Source organism: Rattus norvegicus, chromosome 11 (genome assembly GCF_036323735.1).
Source record: "Rattus norvegicus strain BN/NHsdMcwi chromosome 11, GRCr8, whole genome shotgun sequence".
NCBI classification, from domain to species: domain Eukaryota; kingdom Metazoa; phylum Chordata; class Mammalia; order Rodentia; family Muridae; genus Rattus; species Rattus norvegicus.
This window is the reverse complement of record NC_086029.1, coordinates 77,528,719-77,544,055: the sequence shown is the minus strand read 5'-3', so window position 1 is coordinate 77,544,055 and position 15,337 is coordinate 77,528,719. Positions and strand designations below refer to the sequence as shown.

At 41.7% G+C, this 15,337-nt stretch overlaps 1 protein-coding gene across 2 annotated transcripts in view; it reads right to left on the bottom strand.

The window, feature by feature from the left end:
- The window catches only part of Slc15a2 (solute carrier family 15 member 2), a 29,045-nt gene that overhangs the window by 4,554 nt on the left and 9,154 nt on the right, over window positions 1-15,337 (bottom strand). The window contains exons 5-18 of one of the 2 annotated variants that reach the window (NM_031672.2): window positions 15,064-15,163; window positions 12,867-12,957; window positions 12,518-12,595; window positions 8,316-8,398; window positions 7,837-7,923; window positions 7,578-7,667; window positions 7,450-7,494; window positions 5,808-5,840; window positions 4,984-5,072; window positions 3,583-3,664; window positions 2,971-3,105; window positions 2,072-2,236; window positions 1,878-1,924; window positions 262-372 (exon numbers count right to left, since the gene is read on the bottom strand). In NM_031672.2, the coding sequence (NP_113860.2) occupies window positions 262-372; window positions 1,878-1,924; window positions 2,072-2,236; window positions 2,971-3,105; window positions 3,583-3,664; window positions 4,984-5,072; window positions 5,808-5,840; window positions 7,450-7,494; window positions 7,578-7,667; window positions 7,837-7,923; window positions 8,316-8,398; window positions 12,518-12,595; window positions 12,867-12,957; window positions 15,064-15,163 (1,236 nt within the window). Of the gene's footprint in view, window positions 1-261; window positions 373-1,877; window positions 1,925-2,071; window positions 2,237-2,970; window positions 3,106-3,582; window positions 3,665-4,983; window positions 5,073-5,807; window positions 5,841-7,449; window positions 7,495-7,577; window positions 7,668-7,836; window positions 7,924-8,315; window positions 8,399-12,517; window positions 12,596-12,866; window positions 12,958-15,063; window positions 15,225-15,337 lie in introns of both variants that reach the window. The other variant, XM_063270759.1, reaches the window with a different exon arrangement.

Sequence of the window (15,337 nt, the reverse complement as noted above, 5' to 3'; positions counted from 1 at the left end):
GCCGAAATCAATCATAAACCTTGTGAGCCTCCCAGGTGGGCTGTATTAACTACACAGTGTGTTCATTACAACTACCACAGTCTCAGCTGACCACTGTAGAAATAAGATGAACCTGAGGTAAGGAGAGAAGAATTAAAAAGAAATCTTCAGATACCCCAAATTAGCAACGACATGCCTGTGTCCATCACCCAAATACAGAAATAACACTTGAAAAATTTAGTTTTGATAGAAGGAAGATGTCCACAAGGGCAAGGCTCTTACTTTCCTCTTAGCACAGTTCTGTATGCAGACACTCCGTAGTCTTTGCCCACGCTGAGAGGAGCGTCTGTATCCAAGGAGATGTTCAAGTCTTTATGCAAAGTGTTAATAAACCTGGGGATAGACCAATTATTTACACATCAGAAAAGCTTATCCAAACAAGGACACCTGACACTGGGTTGCTCAGAACTGTATTCTCAGTGTGTAAAATAGGGGCTGGGGCGGGAACAAATACACAAACAGATGAAGTTGAATGTAAGTAAGCCTTACCTTACTCTGAGAAAATCAGACTTTCTTTCTAGAATACTAACTTATGACTGAGTCATACTCACCAGATGGCCAGGTAAATTAAAAGGACAGTCACACCTGGCAATCTGAATTTCCTTTCAAATCTAATTTAGAAATACCCAAGTTCTCTTGTTTTTTCTTTACTGTATGCATGTGTGACACTCTCTCTCTCTCTCTCTCTCTCTCTGTGTGTGTGTGTGTGTGTGTGTGTGTGTGTGTGTGTGTGTGTGTGTGTGTGTAGACACTGTTTCTCAGGATGGCCATCCATCTTGTTGTCTGAGACTGTGTCTCTCACCGAGACAGGTTCATGCCACCACACTCAGTTTCTCTATATGGGTTCTGTGCCTTGAACTTGGGTCATCATACTTGCACAGGAAGCACTTTACCAACCTGACTGTCTCCCCAGCCATTTTTTTTCCTTCCTAATAGTGGAGTTTCTCAACTGAGATTTAAGAAAAACAACATAAATAGAAGTATATACAAAGGTATAACATATTATATCAACCGGTTTATCTTTTTACAAAAGAAATCCCGTTTGATAATCCTCTTTCTAGCATTCTGACCCTAAGTCCTCCTCAGAATGGGTTTTTGGTTTATGTCTATTTTAACAATTTTAGGCTCTGTCTTGTTCTACAGGTAAACTGGCAGTTCCTGTTCGTACTCTGAAAGTTGGTTCCTAGCTCTTCCTTCTTGATGCAGAAATGTCTGCCCCTGCTGCCTCGCCTTGCTCTGCTTCCTTTGGGCACTTTGTCTTTGCTGAAGTCTCTCTAGCACAAGAGCACTTACGTGTATTTTACTTTTCAGACTTTGCCTCACGGTTTCTCCTCTACGTTTTAAACAATAAGTACTTGGCCTTGGTGCCATACTTTACTTAACATCCAATTCCAGCCACAGAGAGGAAGCGACCACCTTTCTATCTGTCCTGTGCCATCTGACAAGACATTTAGCCTTATCAGGATTAAGAACCAACTCTTTTGCTACTTCTGTTGATTTATAATAGAAACCTATATTTTATAGGGCAGACATCCAACTACCAAACACTAAGGTAGGAACATCTACTCACTTTTAAATGTTTATCTGACGAACACAGAAATTCATGGTTATTTCACTAAGAGTAAGGTAAAGAGATAACATTAGGAAGAAGACCTTTTACGATAGAGAACAGAAGGTCTCCACTGGTTCAGGGCTATCTGCCAGAAAGAGGCATGCTGGCACATTTGCCGTTCACTGTCCTAGAAAATGTGACTGACACCAGTGTCCCTGACTTTCACCCTTGCTCAGAACAAGTAAAAATGTGAGGCCTCTTTATGTGAAGTCCCCAGCACCCAAACCTGATGGCTGCCATCCCATTGGCTGGTTTGATTCCTGTATCCTTGACCTGCAAGAAAGGAAAGCAAAAGGTCGAGAGGAGCTGACAAATGGCAACCGATAATCAGAACATTGCATTTTCAGGCAGATCCGTGGTGACTTCCGATGAGCTAGTCATCTCGCTTCAGAGCAGAACCTGAGCAATTTCCTAACTTACCAGCATGCTGGAGATACTCTCCCCGTCCTGGTGAATGAGCAGCTGGTAACAGTTCTTCTCCTCTACAGAATGGTCATTGTGGACAGACAAGCTGTTATACTTCAGATGAAAATGTAAATCTTGGCTCTTTGCCTCCAGGTGTAGTTTTGAATAGTGCGTTGTGTTCTGTAGGATGAAGAACCTGTTTATATTCACTTCCTGTGCCAGTGTAGACATGACAAGGTCATAGCTTTGGGATGGATGTGTAACCTCATCCGATACTTGTTATTTCTCTCTCTAAACCAGTTATTTTATTCCTAGGACACTGGCATAAGACACAGAGGCATATATACGGATGAGGAGGGATGTTCATTATAATGCTATGCATAATAACAAATGCAGAAGGGCTTAAGAGATGGCTCAGTGGTTAAGAGCACTGGGTGCCTTTCTGGAGGACCTTGGTTCGATTCTCAGCACCCACACGGTGGCTTACAGCCATCTGTAACTGCAGTTCCAGGGCATTTGATGGCCTCTTCTGGCCTCTGCAGGCACCAGGAACACACCTGATGCACAGATATACATGCTGGCAACGCATCCACATACATAAAACTAAAAAATAATTTAAAAATCAATAAATAAACATTTAAAATAAACCCTCGCAGGACTATAACTATAGTTATGTGCAAACAACAACAAAACCCAACTTAAATGTCTGTAAGAAAATGCTTAAATGAACTACATTTAAAGGATAGAATATTATGCAATCACTAGAATAAGGCGACCAGAGATTATTTAAGGACATAAGAAAATAATTACTTTCCTGATTAATTAATGTCATTAATTAATGATGAATGTCATTAAAGCAACCAAGGCTACTATAGCTTATACAATTTCTCATTCCTTTGGACCCCATACCTCACCTGAAAAGAGCTGACGGACTCCACCAAGAGAGAATTATTTCTACTGCCCAGCACGGTCACCTTTACATCACCATCTGCCAAATTCAAGACTTGTAAAAATATCTCTTGGGAAGCTGGCTGGGGATGGATCATTCCCTGAGAGACAGATAGAACAGGAACACGTACCTTAGTGCTGTTTCTGACTGCTTAGCCCTGCTAGCCAAGACTATGCAAGTTGCTAAACGTTTGGGTTAGAAATCTGAAAAGTTAACTGTTTTTTAAGTGGGGAAGACCTCAGTTCCATGAAGCAGGCACTAATGAAGGGTGGGTAACGAACATCCCTTCGATCGTGGCCTTATAGTACTTTAACTACTGGCAGAGGAATTATGTGTGTAGTTACAAAGGCATTGTAGTAATCTCTGTTCCCTAAGTATCGGGGTATTTGTGCATGGAATTTCCTGAAAATTAACTCAGAATCACTCAGGTGGAACGTGGACCTCATTGTTGCTCTGCTCATTTATATTTACCACAACTGTCCCATGAAGTGACACGATGCTGGATCAAGGAGTCGAGACTGAACGTGTAAGGAAAGTGGGTGGTACAGACTGGAAGCTCAGCGGTCACTGAACTCACATTTATTTTTGTCTCGACAAGTGCTGCAACTGCAAAAGCCAAGCACGCTAGGATCATACCAACTGCCATTTTCCTGAGTGATCTGTGGAGGGAAAGGAGAAACCATTATATCTGCCCCTTTCTTGAAGGTGCAAAGCCTAGACTCCTTAGCCTTTCTTTAAAGACTTTCTTACTTAATTCCAATTACTTTTTAAAGTATTTTCTAGAACACTCCCTAAAACGCCCTTTCACTCAAGTCACGCTTGCTAACTCTCCTCTGTAAGACAACACTTTTCTCACCTTTGCTTGGGATTATGATCATCCATTGTGTCATAATATAACATCGAATAGTAAACATAATTATAGTATTAAATATTAAATATAGCATTTAAACGATGGCAATGTAACCAGGCTTGTTATAGACATCAACTGCTGTAATTTTTCAACTCATTCTCTTGTTGAGAAGTCTTTGTTGGTCTGAGTATCAAGAAGGACTTGCTCCTCTGTTCTTCTATGGCATTTCCACCTCCCCTTCCTAGGGTATTTACCAAAGATAACCCTCATAACGGTTGCCTTTGCCTGTGTTCTAGCTCCCTTACTAAGCAGTAATCGCTTTGAATGAAAGATCTGTGTTTGACTTACATTTACATGGAGCTTGGCCCTAGACTCCTCACTACCATTCCATAATAGATGACCAGGACATTTGTATGTGGTAACATGCTCATCACCTCACTGTCACAAGTAGATTGCTGTTACACCAGAGATGGGAGGAGACTTGAACTGTTCCTCACCAAAATTTATAAGTGATGCTTTCTACTGAGTACAAGGCAGGTTACTGTGCGTACTAACTACCAACAATGCTGTACCCAATCCTACGGGGTCCTTTCTTAGTTTCCTAGGAACAGCAGATTTTAAAGAGTTAGTTGTTATCAAAATCTTAGGACTTGGTCCAGGAAGATAGCTCAGAATGTAATGCTATGAAGGTGGCTGACTTAAGTTCCCAGAACCCACACAGAGGAAAGAGAGAACCAATTCCCACAGGTTTTCCTCTGACCTCCACAAGTTTGTTGTGACACACACAAAACATTACCCCCTCCTCCCACATACAAAGTAAGAGATTTCTTTGGAGAAACAATATTCAAGCAGCATGGTGCTTTAGAAAACTGATAGTCCATACCTTTTGAGACCAACCCTACACCATCACACACTCAAGCCTGTAACATTGGCACTGACACTCACCAGTTAGACCTAATTTCTACTTCTCCACATTAATAGAACTTTATCACACATGGGAAAATAGAAACAGATGAATGCTACATCAAAAGAAATAACCATTATATAGAAACCTCCTGGCTCTGAATCATCACCAAACTGAGCAAACTGAGTTGGTGTGTAATAATTCATGTCTTAATGAACACTTACGAGAAGTTAATTCTGCACTTGGAGATCAGCCGGTAAATGACAAGGTCAAACAAGGGGATGAAGATAAGAACCAGAAAGGGATTTAGCACCTGCAACACCATGGTAACAAGGATTAGTATGTCCCTCTGTCCTGAATGAGCTCAGGCTCTCGTCTGACAGCATGCACCCTCACATGTCTTCTCACATTCACCTTAGTAGGGAAAAGAGTCCATGTTTCTCAATCTCCTTATACCCAAGGCTCTACTTCTCTTGCAAAGCAACTTGCAAATACACCAAGGGGATAGTTTTCCTGAGCCTGTTTGTCAGTCTAATTAGGAATCATTGTCTCCCATCATCCCTTGTCTTTAGTTCCACAGCCTAAAGGGGAAAATGAGGGGCTAAATAAATATCCTGAAAATCACCATCAGTAAGCAGAGATCCTGATTTTGTTGCCCATACAAAATTTTCTACTTTGTTTCTGTTTGTTTTGGTGGTAGTGGGGATCAGACTTAGAACATCCTGTGTGTCAGACAAATGCTGAGCTACAGCCCTAGCCTTGGGCTATCTTGACATAAATATTCAATATTTATATTCAATATTCATAGTCAATGCTCACACTTTATCCATGGGCTCACACTCAGTCTCTCCAGAGTTGAGCAGAGCTACATCGTTTACAAAGGGTGTGAAAGAGATGAGTAAGATCAAAGAAACTATTCAGCATGGACCACCTCAGCACATGAGCAATGCCTCATAAGGTGGCCGTTAACCCAAATGCTGCCAGAGAGGAACAAATGAGGTAAAGGAAAGGAAAACCACACATCTGTGCCTACAGAGAAGTCTCCTACCTGCATCTGATCCGGCTGAAGTACAAAAAAACCCTGCAACATCACAATAAACTATAGTTAGAGAGTAGCAGAAGACAAGGAAAGCCTGGTTCACCCATCCTGATGGTAGATAAGAATCCTATAAAAGAAAAGTCATCAAGGCTCAGGATCTCTGATTTATTGACAAAGGTATTTGGGCTGCGAAGATACTTGGGATGGCTTCTGACCGTTTGCTAAAGACAGACCCGAGGGAGAAGACTGCTTTCTGTGTGTGCATTAAGAATTCATTCTGCAAAATTTTGGGGATTTGCAATCAAATTGTTGTGCTCATGCACAGCCTCGTGGAGGCCGAGGGAGAGGCGGTAAAACTGAAATTTAAATATGAAATTTGCTTATGTTTTATACAGGTCTTATATATTAGCCTGAAGGTAATTTACTCAACAATTGGCAAGAATTCTGTGCATCAAAGCTTTATGGTGTGAAAATGTTTGCTTTGTGATATCGTATTAATGATCAACAGTAGTTCTGTCCTTTAGAACAATTAGGATTACAGAGTTTTGGGTGAGGGGTCTTTAACTTGAACTACACTTTGCTTGAGAGTGATAAGGTTGCATGCTTTAATCAATCTCATCACCACAGTCAGGGCTAGTAACAACAGAAGGACAAGTACTGTGGTTAGCCTGAAGTTGCCCCCAGTACATTATGTTCAACTTGCAAATTAGCTCTTCAGAGAATCAACAAGAGAACTGCTGCCATGGTAACTCCTGGGCAACTAGAGGAGGGGAGAGATCAAAGTACATGTGGAGGCTCCTTATGTCACCCACCCTGTCTGCTTCAAAACTATCAATATAGTAATCTAGACATGGATGGAGCAATTAAGAATAGAGAATGGGAGCTGGAGAGATGGTTCAGTGGTTAAGAGCACTGACTGCTCTTCCAGAGGTCCTGAGAGTTCAAATCCCAGCAGCCACATGGTGGCTCACAACCATCTGTAATGAGATCTGATGCCCTCTTCTGATGTGTCTGAAGATAGCTATAGTGTACTTATATATATATATAATAAATATATCTTTAAAAAAATAGAAAATGGACCAAAGAATGAACATGGGGAGAAGAGGAAATAGTGTTTATAATTTTTCTCACTCTTTCCATAGCTATAAATCAGACATTCTATTAACTTTTCCACAGGTCTCATGGGTCCCCTGCGTGATTTAGTCTAAGGGATGGGAGAAGCTGAGTAGAAATATCAATCAAACTTTTTCTTGCTACGTCCTAAGACAGGCTCAAATGGAAGAGAACCATGTGGCTAGGCTTGCATTGCTTCATCTGCTATCCTTTTAGCACATCACGAAGGGGTAGGTGGGTGGGTGGGTGGTGGGTGGTGGGTGGATGGGTGGGTGGGGGAGTATGGGTATTTCCTACCCTTCCTCTTCTAATTTCTGAAGACAGCATTATAATTTTTCATAGTTATCTTTACCTCACTCAGTGTTTTCAGGCTCAATGTACATCTCTAATGATCATTAAGTCAAATTTTATTCCTTAATCACAAAGATTAAAGATGTATGTAGAAACGAATAAAAAAGTGTGTAAAATAAATTAATTGCAGATAAATTATGTTCGACGAAGAACTTAACAGATGTTTTTGGAAACTTTTTCAACTCACCAAGTCACCATTCATCTTGTTAGCTTGCAGAGTCCACCGCGAGCCCTAGAGCAGACAGATTTTGTTGTGAGATATCCTTTTCCGATGAAAAGGAAGAGAATGGCATAACTTTCAAAGACCACTATTACCTGTTGGTCCAAAAGTGCCCAGAACATGGGCAGTGGGATATAAAGAAACAGTACCCTGGTCAGGGCCTTCACATCTGCGATGAGATGCTTCTGCAGGAAGGAAGAAAGAGCGGGCAGAATTGCTAGAAGTTCCAAATGTGCTTTTCTTGCTTAGAGCAAAAATGGTCAAAAACAGTGAAAGAAGAGGTCAAAGGTGCCAGGAGAAAAGAATTTGAAAGATTTCATAGAATTTTGAAGTATTTCTGTAGTTGCCACTTACTGGATATTTTTCTGCTGCCCAGTCTAGCCAGTGTTGTCGCTTCGGAAGGTCCCCAGAACGGTTCCTGAAGCGGTTGCAGAGAGCAAACTAGGGCAGAGACCAGAATCAGAGCTAGACACAAAGAAAGTACCCCCTGATTATCCCAATTCTTTATTCCTGTCAAACACGGGCTTCGAATTTTATCAAACACTGAATTCCAATAGCTGAGGTGTAATTTTTTTTATCTTTCCTTGTTTACTAATAGCATCATATATAACTGTACTCAGAAGATTTTTGCCTACTAAAAATTGACTACTTCTAAAACCTTAATGGTCAAGTAGAGGCAAGCAGGACCAATTTAAACTCAGTGTGTCAAAAGGTAGGCTCATAGAAGGACGATGGTTGAGAAAACATGCCCATGTGTGGAGAACCACGAGTTTAGCATGCCACCTTTCCTTTCTATTGAAAAGGGCAAGCAGGCAAGCAATTCATAAACTTACCCATATGCATTTGATAACTTGAGCCACTATGTTCCCTTCAGGAGGTGGTTTCCTGTACATCTTGCTTCCCATTGCAAACACAACTGCAGTGGAATCACAGACAATGTGCTTAGCTTCTCAGAACACTCAGTTATCTGCATCAAATCTCACAGAGAACTGACTTCGGAGTAGCCAAGGGATGATAGTGGTTAACTGTTGGGAGATATTCATGGAGAACTTCAAGGGGTAGCGGAGATAGAAATCATCTTCCGCCCCCCAACTTTGGTTGGGTTTTCTTTCCTGAGTGCAAGCTCTGCTGTCCCCTCCTTCACATGACCATTGCCACCTCCCCTGTTCTACCTAGGAAAATGTCTACCCTTAAATGTTAAAATGTCCATCAGTTTACTTCTCATTTTCTCGTCAGTTCTTTCTTCAGACTGATGTCAAATTAAAATTCTCTTTCCATGATCTGCCTAAAAAAATCCCCAAATTCATAGCAGGCAAAGCCTCCTTAAATTCATGGTTATCCTATCATCTACTGAAGAATTATAATTATAAGTAAATTGCTAATCATTTTACATACCTCAACTGATTTAGTCTAACAAAACATGTGCTACGGTTTCCATTTTAAACACGAGTAAATTTAAGATTAAATAAACTAAATACCATTTATAAGATTTCATGGGTAGAAATTGCCATAAATAAAATTTTGACATGGGGCCTCCTACATTCTCAGCATTAGCATTACAAAACCTAGAATCACTTGGGCAGTCTCTATGCCTGATTAGCTTAATCAGGGTAACTGAAGTGAACTAAATGAATGGCATCATTTCCCGGGGAGGGCCATGACCGAATGTGCCTGAGCACTCTGATGCATCTGCTAGCTCATTGCTCTGTGCAGTGTTGTAATGTGGGTGTAATGTGATCAGCTGCTTAAAGTTCTTGCTGCCTTGACTTCCCTGCAGTGGTGTACTAATCCTTGGAACTGAGCCAAACTAACCCATTCTCCGTTAAGTGGCTTTGGTCAGGGTATTTTATCACAGCACCAGGATGCAAAGCTTTACCAATCACCATGAAGAAGTTCATTTGCACATTCTTGTATTACGCACTGTACTTGACACTGTGGGAAGTAGGGAGAAAGCACACGGCCCCTCCCCTCAAAGAAGCTCACTTAACCTATGACTTCCCACCCTAAGTCTCATTACTCCTACTTAGTACCCTATACTCTAACCACTGTCCATCATTTCCTGTCTCCATGCCCCAAAACATAGTCTATCCTGTTAGAATTCTCCAGCTCATTCTATGTATCATAACCTACATCTTCATTTCTTAGTTTTCCCTTTATTTGCCTAGGAGCTGGCAATAATCTACTTCCCCTCTTCCATTCCCCTTTCCGCTCTTTTTTTTCCTCCTTCCTTTCATCTGTGTGACAGGGTATCTCTTTACAGTCCACTCTGGCCTTGGACTCACTAAGTAACCTAAGTTGAACTTTAATGCATGATCCTCCTGCCTCTTCCTCCAGAGCGCTAGGATTACAGATGTGTCCCTACTTTGGAGTTCTATGCTTTTATTTGAGGACTTTGCTTTATTGCTTGTTCTTTAAAGGCTATTATGCCTTTAGAAGTTGAGCCTAGGTCTTCTTTTCTGCCTTCCTCTTATTTTGTCGGTCTTCCATTTTAAAAGCTAATTATTTTAAAGGCTGTACCTTTAACCCAATTGTTTTTCTCTGCGACCTATAACAGTATTTTCATATAACTATCCGATGATGCACTTAGATGTCCCAAGAGCACCTATAATGCAAACACATCCTAAGCAAATCCATCAGCATCGCTTTAACCTGTTCATCCTCACTATCTCAATTAATGATCTATTGTCTAGCCTGTGGCTCAAGTCGATTAATGATTCTGTTATCTAACCTGTAGTTCAAGTCAGAACCCTGTTTTCAATGATGTCCTATCTTCTCCCTCACTTCACAGATCCCACGGTACCCAGGCTTGCTAACTCGGAGGGACCGAGACTAGGTGAGCCAAGAAAGGCACTTACCTCAAGAACAAAACTTAAAGGAGTACAACAAATACCGCAAACAAGATCAATATTAGCCTTGCCCCACCCTTAACCCAATTTCTTCTCCATAGTGCGAGCCACTGAAAAAATAAAACACCACAAAAAAGAAAAATCTAACAACTATCTCTTTGCTCAAAACTCTTTTCTGCTGATTTTTTAAAATTTTTTTTTTCACAATGAAGTTTAATTCTTTCATGGCCTAAATTATTCTTTATTATTTTGTTTCTGGAAGTTTTTATTCTTTGTTGCTCTCCCTTTTGCTCGAGATAACCTGAATTGTCCAAAGCCTTTGAACTGCCATGATATCTCCCATTTAAAGACACCAACCAGGGGCTGGGGATTTAGCTCAGTGGTAGAGCGCTTACCTAGGAAGCGCAAGGCCCTGGGTTCGGTCCCCAGCTCCGAAAAAAAGAACCAAAAAAAAAAAAAAAAAGACACCAACCATATCTTCTTTCTGTATGGTCCCTTCTTTGATGAACTGTTGCTCATCCTTGAGGTCTTATCTTAGAATTTTCTCTGTATGCGAACCCTTACGACCTCCAGAGTGTTCATCAGAAGCCCTTCTATAAAGCTCCATAGTTTTCTCTAAACTTCCCTGGTTGTGACACTGACTGTTCTATATGGCAAATCCTGTTTTATTTTTGTGGATTATTTTTCCTGTATATATACATTCTTTGAGAATATGAACTTATAACTGTCTAAATCACCCATATGGTTCCAATACCTAGCACAAAATCTATTACATAGGAAATGTTATTAGCACCATAAGATTCAGCCACTGACTAACAAGGACAGATACCACCTACTTAGCATTATAAACCTGAAATCTTTTCTGAGCTTCATAATTGCTTTAATGTCTAAAGATTAATATTGGTCAGTGATATAGAGAAGCTGCCATGATAATAAGTGGAAAAAACAAAAAGCGCTTGTGGAAAATATTTAGCATTGAAGGGAAAAGAAAGCAGAGAGTATTGGATCATGGCTCCCCCAGAATACATTTGTTTGGAATTGGGAACCCTATTACTTTCAGCCTTTCTGGTAGAAAAGAATCAGACCAAACACTGAATCTCTGGACTCCCTTTCCTCTATTGAGCTCTTTATGTGTTTGGACTGGATATATTCCAGAGGGGTGTCACCCAGAGGCTCAGAGTGAGACACGTTTCCAGGTCAATGACTAGAAACAATCACACCCAAGCCTCCCCTTAGGGGACTGGCCTAAACTAGCAGGCCCACATATCCCCGTCTTTTCCAGGACAAGGTTCTCAGTGCTAAAAGAATGCCACTTAATCTAAGTTGCATTACTTCCTAACCCAACTCCCCTTTAATTCTCTTTGTTCAATGGGAAATTCCTTGGGAGCTTTGCAGAGCAGAGGGGAAAAAAAGCTAAACCTGGAAGCTGCTTTGAAATGCCCAGGCAATCAAAAGTAGCATCTACTTACCAGAAAAATAAGTATTAGGTAACATAAACTAGTTTGAGACAGAGGTTCAATTATCTTAGTTCCTTCCTTGCATAGTTCAGCAATAAGCAACGGGCTTCAATTCGGACTACACATAAGAATCACTTGAGAGTGCCAGGCCTTGGTGGCGTACACACTTAATCCCAGCACACAGGAGGCGAGGCAGTTGAGAGGGTGGGGGAGAATCACCTGAGATATATAAAACTTTTAGGCACTCACACTCCTGATTGGCAATCCTACATGTACTCCCAAAAGTTTTTTTTTTAAAGGCTTCTTTGAAATTGATTAATTATATGACCGTAGCACTTTAAAAGTGGTTTATGGGACTGGAGAGAAGACTCAGAAGTTAAGAGTATTTGTTGCTCTTTCAGAGGACCTAGGGTAGATTCCTAGCCTACATGGTTGCTTACGATTGTCTCTAACTAAAGTTCCAGAGGGTCTGATGCCCTCTTCTGGCCTCTGTGGGCACTAAGCACACGTGTGACACACAAATATATACTGGTTACACGGAACATAAAAATAAAAAAATAATAATTTCTGATTTCATTCGTAATTTATCTTCAAAGCCAAAGGGAACCCACTACAATGACGCTTGCCCGATAAGGTTAGTGTAAACGTTCAATGAAATAGTAGAGTGCCTACGTGATGCCTTCCCTGTGTCAGGGATCAATGGCTGTTCACACCCTTTCCCACCACACTCACCAAGTGCCAGCACCATGAGCAATCCTGGAACTCCAAAAGCCAGTGCATAGCAGTCTTGGCCAAAACACTTCACATCTCCTGAAGAAAACAGGAAGGGAAGAGCAGTGGCGAATCATAGTCTGCAATACTTTACTCTCTAAGGTCAGGCTCACGGTGTAGACATAGCTATTCTCTCTTCTTCCCATCATCCAACCCTTCTTTTAAATCAGACCAATCAGAACTAAAAATGCCTCCCACGTATTTTTAAGCCCATGGGAAAGGGAAAGCTGGACCACCTGAAGCTGTGAATTGCTTTTTGGTTGGTCAGAGTACAGCCCTACACATCCAGCCCCGTAGAAAGAATGCTAACCTCTCAGCATGGGTGTGATGAACGTGGAAATCAAGCTCCCCGCATTGATGGCGAGGTAGAAGACTGAGAAGTATCTAGTCCGTGCCTCTGCCTGCAATGAGACAGATCATTAGAGAACTGTGTCTCTGAGCTCCACCCCGCTCCATGATAAAAGACAAACAAAGCTTCAGGTTCAGATAGTGCTCCCCGGCATGTGTCCATCTGGTTAACTCTCTAATACAGAGGCTGGCCGACTCTTGACGAGCTTTTACTCGACTTCAAATCTCAATGACAAGCCCTTTAAGACCTGGGGAGAAGTAATCAACCTGTCCTCAATGCCATTCCCGTGTCTTCTACATATCTATTATACTACTAATTTATGTGTATTAAATATCCATTTTATTCGTTGTATCGTGAGTTTCTTCAGGGCAGAAATTTTATTCTGTAACGTCTAGTACCTAGAAAAGATGCTAACGTATATTAGACATTCAGCAAATATTTACTGACTGTGTCAATGAAGCAAATGACTCCTTGAGTTAATGGATATATTTCGTGAAGCGTATGGTAAGACAGCGTAGTGCAGCCATTACTGATCTAGGAGGAAAGTCTAACCAGAGGTTCAGGGAGATAGATCTTCCAGAGAGTGCCAAAGGGAACCCGCTGGCCTAGAAGTGGCTGGCAGAAGCTTGAGGGTGAGTCTGCTCTATTCATTGAAATGTGTCTGTGAGCCAGCTACCAAATACAAAGACTTTCAAGTGAGATTTTTAATAGGTGACCTATTACAGACGGTGTACTTCACTCTGGCACTTCAGCTCTTCCTGGCCAACTAGAACAATCAGTCCTTCCCAGGCTCACTTTGCGGTGTGTGCTTTGCTCCTTCTTTCTCATTCCCGTGCACATGTACTGTCGCTCTTCTAACTCCTGTAGCTCACTGTGCACGGAAGCTGGTCGGCCAAAGGGCTGTCATTTCTCCAGGGTCAGCCAGCAATTGGAATCCGTGGATCCCAGAATAAAGCGTGCTGAGTAACCCAAGCGGTCTGCACGGCAAGAGAAGCCTAGGAAGATAGGACACACAGACAGAAAACAGGGACAGGAAGACCTAACAGACCTTGTGCTACAGAGAAAAGTAAGGAGGGAAAGAGGAGCTTACAGACTAGGGAGGGGAGAAACAGAACCAGGATACACAGCTATGGGAGAAGGAAGAGATTCATGAAGAATAATGTGTGTGTGTGTGTGTGTGTGTGTGTGTGTGTGTGTGTGTGTGTGTGTGTGTTAAAAATAGGGATTTAGAAGTATTTGGGGATGGAGAGATGGCTCAGTGGTTAAGAGCACTGGTTGCTCTTCCAGAGGCCCTGAGTTCAATTCCCGGTGACCCCATGGTGGCTCACAACCATCCCGTGGCAATGGGATCCGATGTCCTCCTCTGCTGTGTCTGAAGATATGGGCAGTGTATTCATATACATAATCTTAAAAAAAAGAAGTATTTGGTAGTTCAAGAATAGATTGTTCCCTGTCCGTTTGTCATATTTCTCAAATGTGCTCACTTTCATTTTGGTCATATATCCCCCACTGGTGATGGAAAATGTTATGAAGAAATCAATCCCATAAATCGGAGTTCAAGAAATGAAAGCTCTAGGAACAGCTATGTATGATTATCTCCTTGGGCTTTGTTTGCTCATTTGCATTTTGTTTTGAGCCAGCATCTTGTGTATCCTGGGCTGGCCTTGACATAGATATGTAGCTGAAGATGACTTTTTGTGTATCCTGGGCTGGCCTTGACATAGATATGTAGCTAAGGATGACCTTGAACTTCTGGTCCTCCTGCCTCCGTCTTCTAAATTCTGGAACTATAGACATGGGCCACCACACTCAGTTTATACCTGGCTGGGGACTGAACGCAGGGTTTTGCGGATGCTACACAAGTTCTCTACCAACGGAGCCACATCCAAGTTCCCTTGTTTCTTATCTTATTCAGTCTCTGGATCCTCATTTTTCAGCCTTCCATCATATGACATGTCCACCTCTCACCCTCGCTACTTTCTTTTAACTGACCTTTAGTTTCCTTTATGCTGCTGATCAGCATCCAGTACAGAATCAGCTCTCCAGACCGGACTTGATCAACGGGATTCCCTCAGTCTTAGCAAATGCCTACTGGATAGGCTCCCCATTTGGATGCTGGTTACACACTCATAAAATTCAGAAATAACAAGACCCTTACATGTTCCTCTTCAAACTGGTCTCCGCCGAAAGCTGCCACACAGGGTTTGATACCTCCTGTTCCCAGAGCAATTAGACTCAGACCAACCAATGATAAGATTCTGAAATGAAGAGGCAAGGATGCTAGAACCATGTGGATACCAAACCAACTGTAGAGATGGGCTACAAAGGTACACAGGAGAAAAAAAGGATATTCAAAGATAACGTCTTCTTATCACATCTACCTTGTGCGTCCTTTCTATTTGCTGTCATTCCAAGAACTACTCATGAGCACT